Source organism: Megalobrama amblycephala, linkage group LG15 (assembly GCF_018812025.1).
Source record: "Megalobrama amblycephala isolate DHTTF-2021 linkage group LG15, ASM1881202v1, whole genome shotgun sequence".
Taxonomy (NCBI): Eukaryota; Metazoa; Chordata; class Actinopteri; order Cypriniformes; family Xenocyprididae; genus Megalobrama; species Megalobrama amblycephala.
In genome coordinates, this window is record NC_063058.1 from 11,806,426 (window position 1) to 11,821,661 (window position 15,236).

The window sequence follows — 15,236 nt, forward strand, 5'->3', positions numbered from 1 at the left end:
ATAATATTTATTGGGAGTTTGAAGCTGTGCTCTGTGGCTAAAGCTAACATTACACACTGTTGGAGAGATTTATAAAGAATGAAGTTGTGTTTATGAATTATACAGACTGCAAGTGTTTAAAAAATGAAAATAACGACAGTCTTGTCTCCGTGAATACAGTAAGAAACGATGGTAACTTTAACCACATTTAACAGTACATTAGCAACATGCTAATGAAACATTTAGAAAGACAATTTACAAATATCACTAAAAATATCATGATATCATGGATTATGTCAGTTATTATTGATCCATCTGCCATTTTTCGCTGTTGTTCTTGCTTGCTTACCTAGTCTGATGATTCAGCTGTGCACATCCACACGTCCTGCCCTTGTGTAATGCCTTGAACATGAGCTGGCATATGCAAATATTGGGGGCGTACATATTAATGATCCCGACTGTTACGTAACAGTCGGTGTTATGTTGAGATTCGCCTGTTTTTCGGAGGTCTTTTAAACAAATGAGATTTATATAAGGAGGAAACAATGGAGTTTGAAACTCACTGTATGTCATTTCCATGTATTGAACTCTTGTTATTCAACTATGCCAAGGTAAATTCAATTTTCCATTCGATGGCACCTTTAAATACAATCTTAAACACTTCTGTGTTGTTGTCATTAAAACATACTAAAACAATGTTAACTCTGCATATGTATTCTAATATTTGTATGTGCAAATGACTTATGAATAAAACTGGCTTTCAATATATATATATATATATTATAAAGAGACTAATAAGGTCAGGCTGACCTGTTTGGAAAAAGTGCCCACCGTAAACACGTTCCCACTCCTGTCTGGCTTGTTACTCAATAACAATATATTTATGAGCCTGCAATTAGACATCCATCCATGAGCCAGAACAGATCCATGGCAGATCAACCAGTTCACAATTCTTTTGATGTCTGCCTTATATAAAGCTGCATCAAGAAAAGAAATGTTAATTGTGATAAACGCATTGGCATTAAATACTCTTTATAGCTTTATAATATGCTTCTCAACCTAAAAAACAACACGTGACAAATAAGTATATTATTACATTTTTAATATGGGATAATTGCTCTTTTTTATAATTATGTCAACAGTAATTTAAATATATGCATTTAACTAATTTTATGCATGAAAGTAAGTACCACTGTAAAAAAAATTAAATTCAAAATTTAAAAAAGTTGTAATCTACGGTGCACACAAATGAGTCTCTGCTTCTCAAGATGAAAAACATGCCGCTTTTTGTAATCAGTCATATTTTACTGCTTTTGTTTTCGACTGATAAAAACATTAGCCAGACAAAACGCTCAGCACGCCAAGAGCCATAAACTACAACAACAGCCAGTTTACTACTGCATTTCACACTGTGTCTTAAGAAACACACTGTAATCGTGTTGCATTTATTTAATTTAAATAATTTCACAATTCAGATTCTCTGAATTATTCAAGTTGGAATTTTCTTTACAGTTTTAATGATACTGACCAACATAACATGGGTTTTCTGCATAGTTGACTTGATCTAGGAACAGGAGAACTTATATATTTGCCTCAAAACAGAAAAATATCTAAAATAAAAGCACACAGATTTCCCTACGTGATTATTTTTATTAATATAAGCAGCAATTTTGCTAAAGTCTAGGTTGAAAAGGCAGGTAAAGACAGCGCTTTTGTCTTGATCATTTGGTTGTAACTAACGTAGTGAACCCATCATTCAAAATGTAAAAACAGGCTACATGCTAACATGTAACATTCTCGGTTGCTAACATTAGCGCTCATTCTACAGTTTTACTTCTGACAGATGCACAGTGTTTATGTAATTCTACGTAACATAAAGAAAATGAAGGATAGCATGTAAAAATCAAAGAGATACAGGGAGGAATGTCGTGTTGAGCGAATAAAATAGTTCCTGAGTCTTTTTTCCTCTTTCATGATAGTCTTTGTGAGTAAAAGGCACTTTGGACGAGAGCGTTTATGTGAAGCGAGCGGTCTGGGTTACCGGAACATTCTGTGCCAGAAGGACTGAAAAGCGGATGAGTTGAAGGCACCGATGAACATGAGGAGCAGGATATAGAGGCCCATCATGATGGCAAAATGATGTCTGACGAGCCACGACCTCCCTTGAGCATGTCTGGAATCAGAACAGAACATCAGTTAATTTAATGAATAGAAAACAATGAACATTCTTGAGTCTATCAAGCTTCAAATTGATACAAAAGCATCATAAAAGTCTATATGACTAATGCTCTTTGGAAGTCATACTAGGGCTGGGTTAAAAATATCGATTTCTCGATTTTAATCAATTCTTATTTTGGCCCTGTTTACACCTGGTATTAAAGGATTAGTTCACTTTCAAATTAAAATTTCCTGATAATTTACTCACCCTCATGTCATTTTGTCATGTCAGTTTGAACTAGGGCTGCACAATTTGGAGAAAAAAAATCAAATTGCGATTTTTCTGGTCAAAATTGCGATTTGCGATTTAAAATGCGATTTTATAAAACAATTAAAAAATATAAACAATACCAGGCTTGTTTTGCTTTTTTGTAGGGCTGCACAATTTGGCCCAAAATATTGTGCTAATATATTATTTTTTTATTATTATTATCATCATTATTGCTAAATAAAAATATTAAACCAAATAAGAAATTACTGTTGTAATAACTTTCATTATTAAAGTATTTAGCATTAGTATGATGTGGGGTTACCTGTTAACATGCAAGCAGTATGTCTATAAATCATTAGAATGGTCTAAGGATTTATTATCAAATATTATATAATGATAAAAATCTTTTTTTTTTGTCGTCAGGAGGTATGCAAAATAAAAAATGGAGTATTTGTATTTAATACTCCATATTTAATATGAGCCTCTTATGCATCCACTGTGAAAAAAAAAAAAAAAAACCCTGTACACTTATGTACGCTGGAGAAAAACATATTGATTATATGTTTCCCTCAAAGTTCTTTAGAGAGAGGAATTATTTTTCCTATTTTTACCCTGGATAGGATTGAGTGAGCTTTATTTTGTATGGAAGAGGATTAGGGCCAAGCAATAATAAAAAAATAAAACCATCTCGAGATTAAAGTTGTTAAATTTCAAGAAAAGAGTCGAGATAAAATGTTGAGAATAAACTAATTAAATTATGAGAAAAAAGTCATTAAATTATGAGAATAAATTCATTAAATTTCGAGAAAAAAGTTGAGATAAAATGTTGAGAATAAACTCATTAAATTATGAGAAAAAAGTCGTTAAATTACAAGAACAAATTCATTAAATTACAACTTTATTCTCATAATTTAATGAGTTTATTCTCATAATTTAATGACTTTATTCTCAACATTTTATCTCGACTTTTTTCTCGTAATTTAATGACTTTTTTCTCGTAATTTAACGAGTTTATTCTCAACATTTTATCTCGACTTTTTTCTCGTAATTTAATGAGTTTATTCTCAACATTTTATCTCAACTTTTTTCTCATAATTTAATTAGTTTATTCTCAACATTTTATCTCGACTCTTTTCTTGAAATTTAACGACATTTTTCTCATAGTTTAACGAATTTGTTCTCATAATTTAATGACTTTTTCTCGTAATTTAATGACTTTATTCTCATAATTTAATGACTTTATTCTCATAATTTAATGAGTTTATTCTCATAATTTAATGACTTTATTCTCAACATTTTATCTCGACTTTTTTCTCATAATTTAATGAGTTTATTCTCATAATTTAATGACTTTATTCTCAACATTTTATCTCGACTTTTTTCTTGAAATTTAACGACATTTTTCTCATAGTTTAACGAATTTGTTCTCATAATTTAACGACTTTTTCTCGTAATTTAATGACTTTATTCTCATAATTTAATTACTTTATTCTCATAATTTAATGACTTTATTCTCATAATTTAATGACTTTATTCTCAACGTTTTATCTTGACTTTTTTCTCATAATTTAATGAGTTTATTCTCATAATTTAATGAGTTTATTCTCATAATTTAATTAGTTTATTCTCATAATTTAATTAGTTTATTCTCAACATTTTATCTCGACTCTTTTCTTGAAATTTAACGACATTTTTCTCGTAATTTAATGACTTTATTCTCATAATTTAATAAGTTTATTCTCAACATTTTATCTCGACTCTTTCTTGAAATTTAACGACATTTTTCTCATAATTTAACGAATTTGTTCTCGTAATTTAACGACTTTTTTCTCGTAATTTAATGACTTTATTCTCAACATTTTATCTAGAATTTTTTTCTCGAAATTTAACGAGTTTATTCTCAACATTTTATCTCGACTTTTTTCTCGAAATCTAACGAGTTTTTTCTCGAAATTTAACAACTTTAATCTCAAGATGGTTTTATTTTTTTATTATTGCTTGGCCCTAATCCTCTTCCATAATTTTGGCACTAAACATGTCTGTTTCATACTGGACGCCGGAGGGCGCCCTTGAGCAGATACTCCAAATACTCCAAATATACGCAAACAAATGCTGTTCCAGGAGGGCATCATGCTATCGCTGTGACTGAATAAAAAGAAGGTAGAAAGGCTTTGATTGATTAAACATGAATAAAATAAACATACGACTACAACAATACGTGGTTTATATGTTTTCTTCTCAAGTATTTCCATAATAATAAAGTATATTTATAATCCAATGCTAATCAAAATGCTATTTCAAACACTCAAATGACATTATGAAGTGAGTTTGGAGTAAAAACACATTTAATGTTGTCTTTTGTTAGAAAAGAAGTTCATAAATGCTTCATGTTTGTAAAGTTTGTACAATTGATGTGTGTTGCTTTTTCTAATGCTGTGCTCTCAGATGGAGCGTCATTTACTACTGATCACAGAGCAGTTCTTCACTAACACGCTGTGTACATATTTAATTAAAAATCACAGTTTTTGCGATGTCATAATCGCCAAATCGCGATTTCGATTCGATTATGATTAATCGTGCAGCCCTAGTTTGAACTAAATGTTATATACTTGCACTAGCATATTGTATATAACAATTAGTTCAAGCTTTGACCTGTGGAGGGCAGTAATACACTTAGCAGCGTCTACACTGCAGGAATTCAAATAGAGAAGAAGAAGAAGAGAGCTAGTTCAAGATGAGCATTTATGGTTAAAACGTATATAATTTTTCTTTTTTTTTTTAGAAAATGAGTGATGGTTTCACTAGATTAGACCCTTATTCCTCGTCTGGTATCATTTAAAGCCCTTTAAAGCTGCACTGAAACTGTAATTTTGACCTACAACCATTTGGGCTCCATTGAAGTCCACTATAAGGAGAAAAATCCTGGAATGTTTTCATCAAAAACCTTAATTTCTTTTCGACTGAAGAAAGAAAGACATGAACATCTTGGATGACATGGGGGTGAGTAAATTATCAGGAAATTTTAATTTGAAAGTGAACTAATCCTTTAAGATGCGTTTGGTTAATTGGATCACAAGTAGATGAGGGAAGAGACATTCTGGTATTTTAATCCATCTCTTTTGTCTACTTTCAACCACTTTTGTCCTGATTTCTATGGGAGGGTCTATGGGTGGGTAAATGTATGTGTTTTTTCAGATCTTTTGATCTAAGGGATGAAATAAGCTTGTGCAATTTACAAATGAACTCGAAAGACGTTGGAAAAACACGGGAGCATCAGCTTTCGTTTCTGCTCTGACAGCTGCAAGATCGGCCGAACACAGTGAGTGTGTGTTAGAAATCAGGAATGGTGAGAGAACATTGTGATTGGTACATTTTTCATCTTCAAACCAAACTTGGGTCTTCAGCTGACAAAGTTTAAATTCCATCTGGTGAGCGCGCTTACCATAATGTTTACGCATAAGTTCAGTAGGCGGAGAGTAGAAGGTCTTTTGTGGCTGTTCGAATGAATTCAATCACACGATTGTCTACAATACGAAAGCAATCCGGTCGAATGTGTTTTCGAAAATGGACAAGCTCAAAACGTTTTAGATCCCCTTTACGTCTGTATTTAGCGTCATCCACTTATGATCGGATTTATGAAAACACTTCTTAATACCAGGTGGAAAAAGGGCCTTAGAAGAACCAATATCAATTTTTAAATCCCAAGAATTGATCTTTCAGTCTATGCTTTTTTCAGTTGATGTATCATGCCTCCCATCCAATAAATCGCAATAAGCTTTGTGCTTTGTTACTCCTGACATGAAACAAAGTCTCAGCTTTCAAATTCTGTCAATTTAATTATGAAATTCAAACAATAAATACTGCTTTGGCGCTCTTAAACGCTGCGTGACAGATCACTGCGATCAAGCACTTCGTGAACTGATCATCTCTTCTGCTTTACTACTAGTTACATGAATGAACATCAGAAGGTATGTTGGAAGATAAAGTACAATTTACCGAAATCTGTATCATGTCTTATCATGTAATCGTTCAATCAGTGTTTCAACCATGAAAAGACATCAATAACACAGCTTGTAAACAATAAAACATAATGTTACATTTACTTCAGAAAAGCCATTCATTGACCATAAACTCGATAGTCAGCTAGATAGGAGCATTTTGCTAAATATATGCACCATTTTGCATATTCATTGTATTTTTATTTAACCTATTCTTCAGTATTTAAAGTATGTTTGAATAAATGTCATGTTTTAATGACAGCCGCCGTTTAAATTTTAAAAAATTAGTAGAAACATAATTATGTTATTAAAAAGTTATTATTGTAATGTTATTATTATAAAAACTTCCTTTTGTGCAATTAAAATGTAAGTAGCCTACTAATCAGTTAATTTTAACCTGAATTATTATAATAATGTACCAAATGGGGTTCCTCGACAGATTACAGCATTAGAAAATTTGCCATGTACTGTACCTGATACATACCGCAATTAACCAATATTGAGCTGAATCCAATCAAAATCGGAACTGAATTGAATACCCAGCTCTAAGCCATACGATAGCTTTGTGTGAGAAACATCAAAATTTAAGTCGTTATTTACTAAAAATCTTAACATCCGGCCATGATTTGTTCTTTTGAGTCGGATCTTTTGAATGACACAGTTCACATTACCAGTCTATATGATTTGTTCAAGATTGGCTGTGAATAACTTTATTTGGGTCTGTTTATCATGTAAAGCTTTGCATCCTTTTAAAGTTCTAGTCTCTTACTCACTGTAATTATATGAAAAAATGTGAGTGAACCATTTCTCTAAAGTGGATCTTTTTGAATTATGAAAGTACTACAAATAAAGTCTTTATATAAAGCGTGATGTCTACTGAGATGCACCAGTCGGGTCCATGTGAATGAGGAAGTCTCACCGTGATCTGTAGCGTCTCTGAGAATACACCAGCAGGTATTTCACTCTCAAAAGCTCATTGTTGGTCACCACAAAGTACTTCTCGGGCACCTCGCCACCTTCACTGTTCCTGGCCCTCAGACGCTGGCGGTCAATGCTCTCGGAGTCTGAAACACACAAAGTGGGAGCTGAATTTTAGGTATCTTTTTAGGTATGTTAGGTAATTTTTACACAAAATTGGAATAAATATCAAAACTTGCGTTTGCTTTTATTTTTTTTTGACATGAATGAAGCATACTAATGTTTGAATGGTTTACTGTTGCATACTGTTTCACATACTATTTAAAAAAATACATTAGGGGAGAGTGGGGTAAGATGTGCCGCCACCCCCCACTTTAAAGCAAACTACGCATAATTTGTGTCATGACTATTTATTTAAAAAGGGCTAATCAGACAGAGATGACTTCGTATTTCGTGATTTATTTTTAATTTATTTAGGAAAAAGATCAGCGCAAAAGCAATGACATAAAACTATAAATTATAAAATTTATAAATTATAAATTATAAAACAATTTTGGGTTGGTCAGAATTTTAATATCATGAATATTAAACCTTCTTTACTGGTTTATGCAAATATAAACAAAAACAAAAGAAGACTGTCAATAATATATGAATATATATTTTTTCTCATTTATGTACGGAAGAGGATTAGGGCCAAGCAATAATAAAAAAATAAAACCATCTCGAGATTAAAGTTGTTAAATTTCGAGAAAAAACTCGTTAAATTTCGAGAATAAAGTCGAAATAAAATGTTGAGAATAAACTCATTAAATTATGAGACAAATTCGTAATTTAAAACTTAATTTAATGACTTTATTCTCAACATTTTATCTCGACTTTTTTCTCGAAATTTAACGACATTTTTCTCATAATTTAACAAATTTGTTCTTGTAATTTAAGGACTTTTTTCTCGTAATTTAATGACTTTATTCTCAACATTTTATCTCGACTTTTTTCTCGAAATTTAACAACATTTTTCTCATAATTTAACAAATTTGTTCTTGTAATTTAAGGACTTTTTTCTCGTAATTTAATGACTTTATTCTCAACATTTTATCTCGACTTTTTTCTCGAAATTTAACAACATTTTTCTCATAATTTAACAAATTTGTTCTTGTAATTTAAGGACTTTTTTCTCGTAATTTAATGACTTTATTCTCAACATTTTATCTCGACTTTTTTCTCGAAATTTAACGACATTTTTCTCATAATTTAACAAATTTGTTCTTGTAATTTAAGGACTTTTTTCTCATAATTTAATGACTTTATTCTCAACATTTTATCGTCTTTTTTCTCGAAATTTAACGACATTTTTCTTATAATTTAACAAATTTGTTCTCGTAATTTAACGACTTTTTTCTCGTAATTTAATGACTTTATTCTCATAATTTAATGTCTTTATTCTCAACATTTTATTGACTTTTTTCTTGAAATTTAGCGAGTTTTTTCTCATAATTTAACGGGTTTATTCTCAACATTTTATCTTGACTTTTTTCTCGAAATTTATCGACTTTTTTCTCGAAATTTAACACATTTTTTTCTCGTAATTTAACGAGTTTATTCTCAACATTTTATCTTGACTTTTTTCTCAAAATTTAGCGAGTTTTTTCTCGTAATTTAACGAGTTTATTCTCAACATTTTATCTTGACTTTTTTCTCAAAATTTAGCGAGTTTTTTCTCGTAATTTAACGAGTTTATTCTCAACATTTTATCTTGACTTTTTTCTCAAAATTTAGCGAGTTTTTTCTCGAGATGGTTTTATTTTTTATTATTGCTTGGCCCTAATCCTCTTCCGTATTTATGTTTTATTGCCTAGAGGACAACTTAAATAAGTGGCTCATCTTACCCCCCCACACCTACTATATACTGCAAAATACACTAAAATTTTATTATAAAAAGATCCATTTCAAATAAATGCTGTTCCTTTGAACTTTTTATTCATCAAAGAATCCTGAAAAACAATGCATCAAGATTTCCAGAAAAATATGTCACAATATTACTGTTTTTACTGTATTTTTGATCAAATAAATGCAGGCTTGGTGAGCTGAAGAGACTTCTTTTCAAAACTTTTGAACAGTAATACACACAGCTGTTCATCTGACACATTACCTTTCCTCTTCACCTGACACTTCACATCTGGATGATCGATGATTTCACACAAGGCAACGCAGCTGATCAAAGGCCCGAGGACGCTTTCCCTCCATCCGTTACCGTGAGGACTGTAAAGGATGGCCATGCTGAGATCACTGGTCAGGTATGTGCCCTCCCCAAACAGTGAGGTCTGAAATATCAAATCATAATCAAAGATTAAGTGGCTTACATCATTTTGTCTTACTGTGTTGAACCAATGAGCAGATAGCACTGTGGTTATAATTATCATCTTCACACATATTATCTAAACACGAACTGATAAGGGACAGTCAAACACATCTGTAAGGCAAAATTATTTGTAGTCCTCAATGATAATCAAAGAATGGTTGTCTGGAGAGCATCCAAAATAGGTATAAACGAGCATCATCCTCCACAAGCTGACCTTGTTCAGATGGCAGTGTAATCCGTTGTGTATGATGGAGTGGAAGTTCTCCAGTCTGCTGCCGTGGAATGCATAGATGAGGTCCCGTCCTGCCCGCGTCCTCTCAAACTTGGAGTTGAGCAAGTCACAGTACTGCAGTTCAAAGAGGAAGTCTGGGGCTGGAGCTGAAATCCCCTCACTTTGCGTCAGCTGGCTGAGTCTAGCAAACTGATAAGAGTGAGAATGAAAAGCAGTGAACATTTATATTAGCAAAATTAAACAGACAACTGAGAGTTGTCTGAATGACTAGTCCAGAATACCAGAACCTAAAATGATTTACATGATGTTTGGTTCCGATTTGTACATTATTCTGCTGAAATTGAAATTGAAAACCGTACTCAAATGACTCTTATGAATCTTATTAGTGAATCAAACAACCAAGTAGCACAAAGCATGCACAGTGCAACCAATGTAGTCTGATTCCTGAACAAATGACTCCTATGAGCTGGTTCTTTTTAGTGAATCAGAAACATAGAACATGACCAGTCTTGCTCCATCCCTAAACTAATGATTCTTACGAGCAGATTCTTTTTATGGAATCAATCAGTGCAGCCCGAACTAATGACTCTTATGAATTGGTTCTTTTTGTGTATCAGAAACATGGAGAGTTTTTTCCTCCCTTAAATGAATAATTATTATAGTAATTCACAAACATATAGTGCTAACACAGTGTAGTCTGAATGAATGATTCTTATGAGCTGGTTCTTTTTAGTGAATCACAAACATTGAGTCCTACTAATGCTGCTCCATCACCCAAACAAATGATTCTTATCAGCTGGCTCTTTTTAGTGAATCACAAAGATAGAGTGGTTCTAGGGTTGATCCATTATGAACAAATGACTCTTATGAACCAGTTCTTTTTAGTGAATCAGAAACAAAGAGTGCTACCAATGTTGCTCCATTCCCAAACAAATGAATCTTATCAGCCGATTCTTTTTAGTGAATCAGAAAGATAGAGTGCTACCAGTGTTTTTTCCTTCCTCCAATGAATAATTATTATGAGCTGGTACTTTTTAGTAATTCACAAACATACGAAGTGACCAGTGAAGTCTGAAATAATGATTCTTATCAGCCGGCTCTTTTTAGTGAATCACAAAGATAGAGTGATCCATTATGAACAAATGATTCTTATGAACCAGTTCTTTTTAGTGAATCAGAAACATGACCAGCGCAGTCCAAACGAATGACTTTTGAACCAGTTATTCTTATTGTTGTAATAAGAGTTTTATTTTATTAAAACATAATTATTTGGCAAATATGTTGCTACTGTCCAATATTTTCTATTTGTGTTTTTTTACATCTGTTCGGTTGAAATACTGCATTTCTTTCTTTCTTTTTTAACATTTCTTTCTCAAAAGTGTTAAAAGAACTTTTTATAGAATCATTAAGATGAATCAGATTCATCTGCCGAGAGCAAAGATCTGAATTAAGATTATAGCAATACCTCCTCTTTCTGCAGGGTCTTCACAGCAAAACTCTTGGAGGACAGAACCCAGTGCACAAGAGCCAGATGATGATCTCCATCACCCTGTCCCAGACGCACCAGATCCCTCACGTTTGGCAAAGTATCCACATCTTTTTGCTGTGAAGAATCAAAACAATAAAATATGGTTGTTTGGGAAAGCCAACAACATGGAGAGCTCAAGTTCTTCAAACGTCTTACCAGCTCTTCAAAGTCCTTGATCTCTCCTCTAAGGTAGCGAGGAGGGAAGGGTCTGAGCACCGAATCGCGTTTGTAGCTCTGGACGGCGGCCACAAAGAGACTGCAGCGCAGGTCCGCTGCTACAGGGTCTCGATGCAGACAGGAGCAGACCAGCTCTCTGACCGCAGCTGTCGGGAGAGGCGGCTGCATTCCCAACACTAAAACACACAGAACATCAGAATTCACACAGAAATGATCATAACAATTAAATATAAGAAGTGATTTTCAGTAACTAATGTATATATATATATATATATATATATATATATATATATATATATATATATATACATACATACATACATACAGAGGTACATAAACTATATGGGCCATTTTACAGAATTGGCTTAAAGTCAGAGTTGGAAAAATATGTCATTTTCCACAAATTTTGTATGTATGCAAATTGTATAATATCCAAGATACACATTTCTAGTAATTGTGCAGTTAATTCTCATATTGTATTTTCAGAAAGTTTTGGAATATTTTTCCACTCCCCAAATTTGTCACTACCGAAATACAGTAATAAATAATTTAATAATAAGGGTTACATTGACCTATTAAGATTTTGTTTACATCTACCTTGTAAATATATTTTTTTGCTATTTTTAAAAAAAGTTCTCACAGTTAAATCATTAACAATTACAATTTGAATTTATGAGATTTGTTGTATTTTGAATCCAATCTTTCTTTGTAAAAGGCATAAAGTTTATCATACTGATTCCAAAGTTAAAGGTCCAGTATGTAGGAGGACGCTAGAGGCCTATTCAAAACAAAGGCGTAGCTTGATGACGCCAAGTTTGAGCGCGGAATCTTGGGACATGTGGTCTTCACCTCAACGGACAGTGGGAAATAATCGGGATACGACTCGGGAAGAAATCATGTTCATGGATGCGATTATTAACGTTACTGCAGTATGAAGCAGAGCAGGACCGAGTGTTGTGGGAGCTGAACGAGGAGCTGGAGCGATTGCGGAACACACGCCTCACGAGCAGCGTGACTTTTATTATGACACAGTCGCCGGCGCTGCTTCCTCTTTTCTGGTCATGAGTATGAGGTAACGCAGCTCTGTTTATTATATCAGATACATTTGAGTGTGTTGAAAATGATGTTATAACGTTACTCTGTGCGTTCGCTCGGTGGCTGCTGTGATACACTTGTTTGAGACACACTGCAGTAAGATAGATCAATATTAGAATATCATATTAATAAATGCTGGATGGCTTGTGTTGATTAATGGCATGCAATTAATTTTAAAACATATGATGGAGAAAATGCTGTATTACTGTTACTAAAAATAAAGCTGCAACTGATTATGCTATGTTAGCTACTTCACAAAGTAGTGTATTTCTCTGAGGCATGGTAAAGCATGGTACTCACAAAAAATCAAGAAAATTAGATTTAAACAATAAGACTAAACGTGTTGAGCTATATAACAATAATTAGTTTTCTGTCTATAAATATATCAAAACAGTTGTTCCCTTGTCTATTAAAACATGTAAATATTAAAGCGTCTTTGGTGTTTCCATGGTTTCTACAAAATAAAACCGGAAACCGAGGGTAACGCGGGTATGACGCAATTGACAGGCAACTCCTCACACGTCCCGGAGACTTGGATAAAATTGCAATTTTCTCACGATTTACAAATAGTTGGAAACATTTGGGATATTGTAAGTACTCAAGTGAACAAAATATATAACACTGGCCTAGTGTTTTTTTTGATATTTTACTGCAAAAATATTACATATTGCACCTTTAAGGATTCATTGAACCAAACACTATAACATCTTAGTTGATAATTCAATATGCTTTATTTTTGACAAAACATCCCATGTTTCGGTAGTGACAGTAATGTTATAGTAGCGACCACATCACAGAATTTTAAGTCAAGTACCTAAACACTAACGATTTGCATAATAAAACAAACTAAAATTTTGTTTATTTCCCCCAAATAAATGATTATATGTTCCCTTTTGTCACTACCAAAACAATGATGTCACTACCAAAACGTGGTGAAGTTTCGGTAGTGACAATTTTAGATTCTTTTGAGCTTAGCTCAAAGATGATTATCAGCACATGGTTGTACATGAACAGTTCACACTGAATTTTTTTTTTTTTTTTTTTTTTATTGAATAACACTCAAAAAACAATGATGTCCTGATCAAAAATGTAGAAGTGTGGTTAAAATCAATGGATTAAAACATACACTGTTTCAGTAGTGACATGAAAATGCGGGACGCATTTAATTTACATAAAGTTTCATGATTTAAAAATAGAAATATAAAATAAATATTTTTTAACTTCACTTTTTAAAAAATAAAAAATAAAAATATATTTTTAAAAACATTATTTCAATATTTTCACAAGTTGAAATTCCCAAAGTTGAAACAAGTTGAAATTAGGGTTCGGGACAGCCACCTCCCAATTGAAAGTACCCAATAAATGATGATATTACTGATATTTTAAATATTATTGTGGAATTCAATAGATAATCGAAGGATCTTAGCAAATAACGAATATTTGAATAATTAAATGTGTTTTTTGGTTGCGGGACAGCAGTTTGCACCAATTCTGTAGAATGGCCCATATATATATATATATATATATATATATATATATATATATAGAGTCAAATTAGTATGCATATTATCATGATATTTTACAACTTGGGTAAAGTTGGTTTTATATTCGCACATTCGGACTTCTGATAAATTCAGACTTTCCAATAAATGTGCAATAAATTAATGTTTGCGAATTTTAAGCAGCTACATGATATTGACAACCAATGATTGTCAACTTACAACATTTTTCACAGTCGATCAAAATAGGCAAGTATTGTTTTAATGTCCACTGAATGTCCAATGTAGTGTGATTGACAAGGCTATTGAATACGGATGTCCGAATGTGTGAATATAAAACCAACTTTACCCAAGTTATTTTACATTATATTTATAAATTCACTGTAATAATTCTATAATAATTATGCATTCCCTTTTGAATGTTTGTATAGTTATAGTTTGTATTTGTGTTCATTCTAATAATGATTTTTTTTTAACAAAGTGAAGAATTAAATTAATTAAGAAGAATTAAATGAATGCACAATTAAAAAAAATAACTTGTTTTGAGCTCAACCAACAGATTAGTGCTATTAGTTAATATCAGCTAGTGAAAGTCAAACCATAATCTAATCTAATCTCTGATTTGCTCTTGGACTCCTAATGCTCGAAAGTGCGACTGTTTCAATGCAGAAGCTCGTTTATAGTCTCTGCTGACTTTGTTTACATGTTAAGCCTGTTAGCTGGTTAGCTCAGCTTATCATCTCATTACTGGAGAAATTCACTCCAGCTTCAACACACAAACGATCACTCGTCGAGTACTCATCACTCTACTTATAAATACATTTAAAAACATAAAACATACATACACATATGTTACCTTATGCGCCTGAAGCTCAGGCATCTGACAGCCACCGGAAGCTAAACGTGTCCAAGTTACTGCTGCAGCTCACAGCAACTGACTCGACCAGCAGGGGGCGCCGTACACTGAAAGCCAATGGAAAACATCTTCTTCTTGTTTAATGGCGATCCCCTTCTTTACAAGCA

The 15,236-nt window shown here is 32.6% G+C and overlaps 1 protein-coding gene across 2 annotated transcripts; it reads right to left on the minus strand.

The window, feature by feature from the left end:
- Nucleotides 1-1,413: 1,413 nt before the first annotated feature.
- Nucleotides 1,414-15,214, minus strand: parp16 (poly (ADP-ribose) polymerase family, member 16). 2 transcript variants are annotated; one of them, XM_048158416.1, is made up of 7 exons: nucleotides 15,070-15,214; nucleotides 11,599-11,795; nucleotides 11,380-11,517; nucleotides 9,897-10,103; nucleotides 9,473-9,644; nucleotides 7,325-7,469; nucleotides 1,414-2,152 (listed from the first exon to the last, which is right to left on the minus strand). In XM_048158416.1, the coding sequence occupies exons 2-7, from the start codon at nucleotides 11,785-11,787 to the stop codon at nucleotides 2,017-2,019; spliced, it is 987 nt and encodes a 328-aa protein (XP_048014373.1). In that variant the 5' UTR covers nucleotides 11,788-11,795; nucleotides 15,070-15,214; the 3' UTR covers nucleotides 1,414-2,016. The 2 variants fall into 2 exon arrangements, with proteins under 2 accessions (XP_048014373.1, XP_048014372.1); XM_048158415.1 differs by having other exon boundaries at nucleotides 15,059-15,168.
- Nucleotides 15,215-15,236: the final 22 nt, after the last annotated feature.

Coding starts and splice junctions, on each gene's coding strand:
- parp16 (XM_048158415.1), bottom strand. Junction 9,645..9,896: donor TACACTGCCATCTGAACAAG/GTCAGCTTGTGG, acceptor TTGATATTTCAG/ACCTCACTGTTTGGGGAGGG. Junction 2,153..7,324: donor CAGAGACGCTACAGATCACG/GTGAGACTTCCT, acceptor TTCTGATTCCAG/ACATGCTCAAGGGAGGTCGT.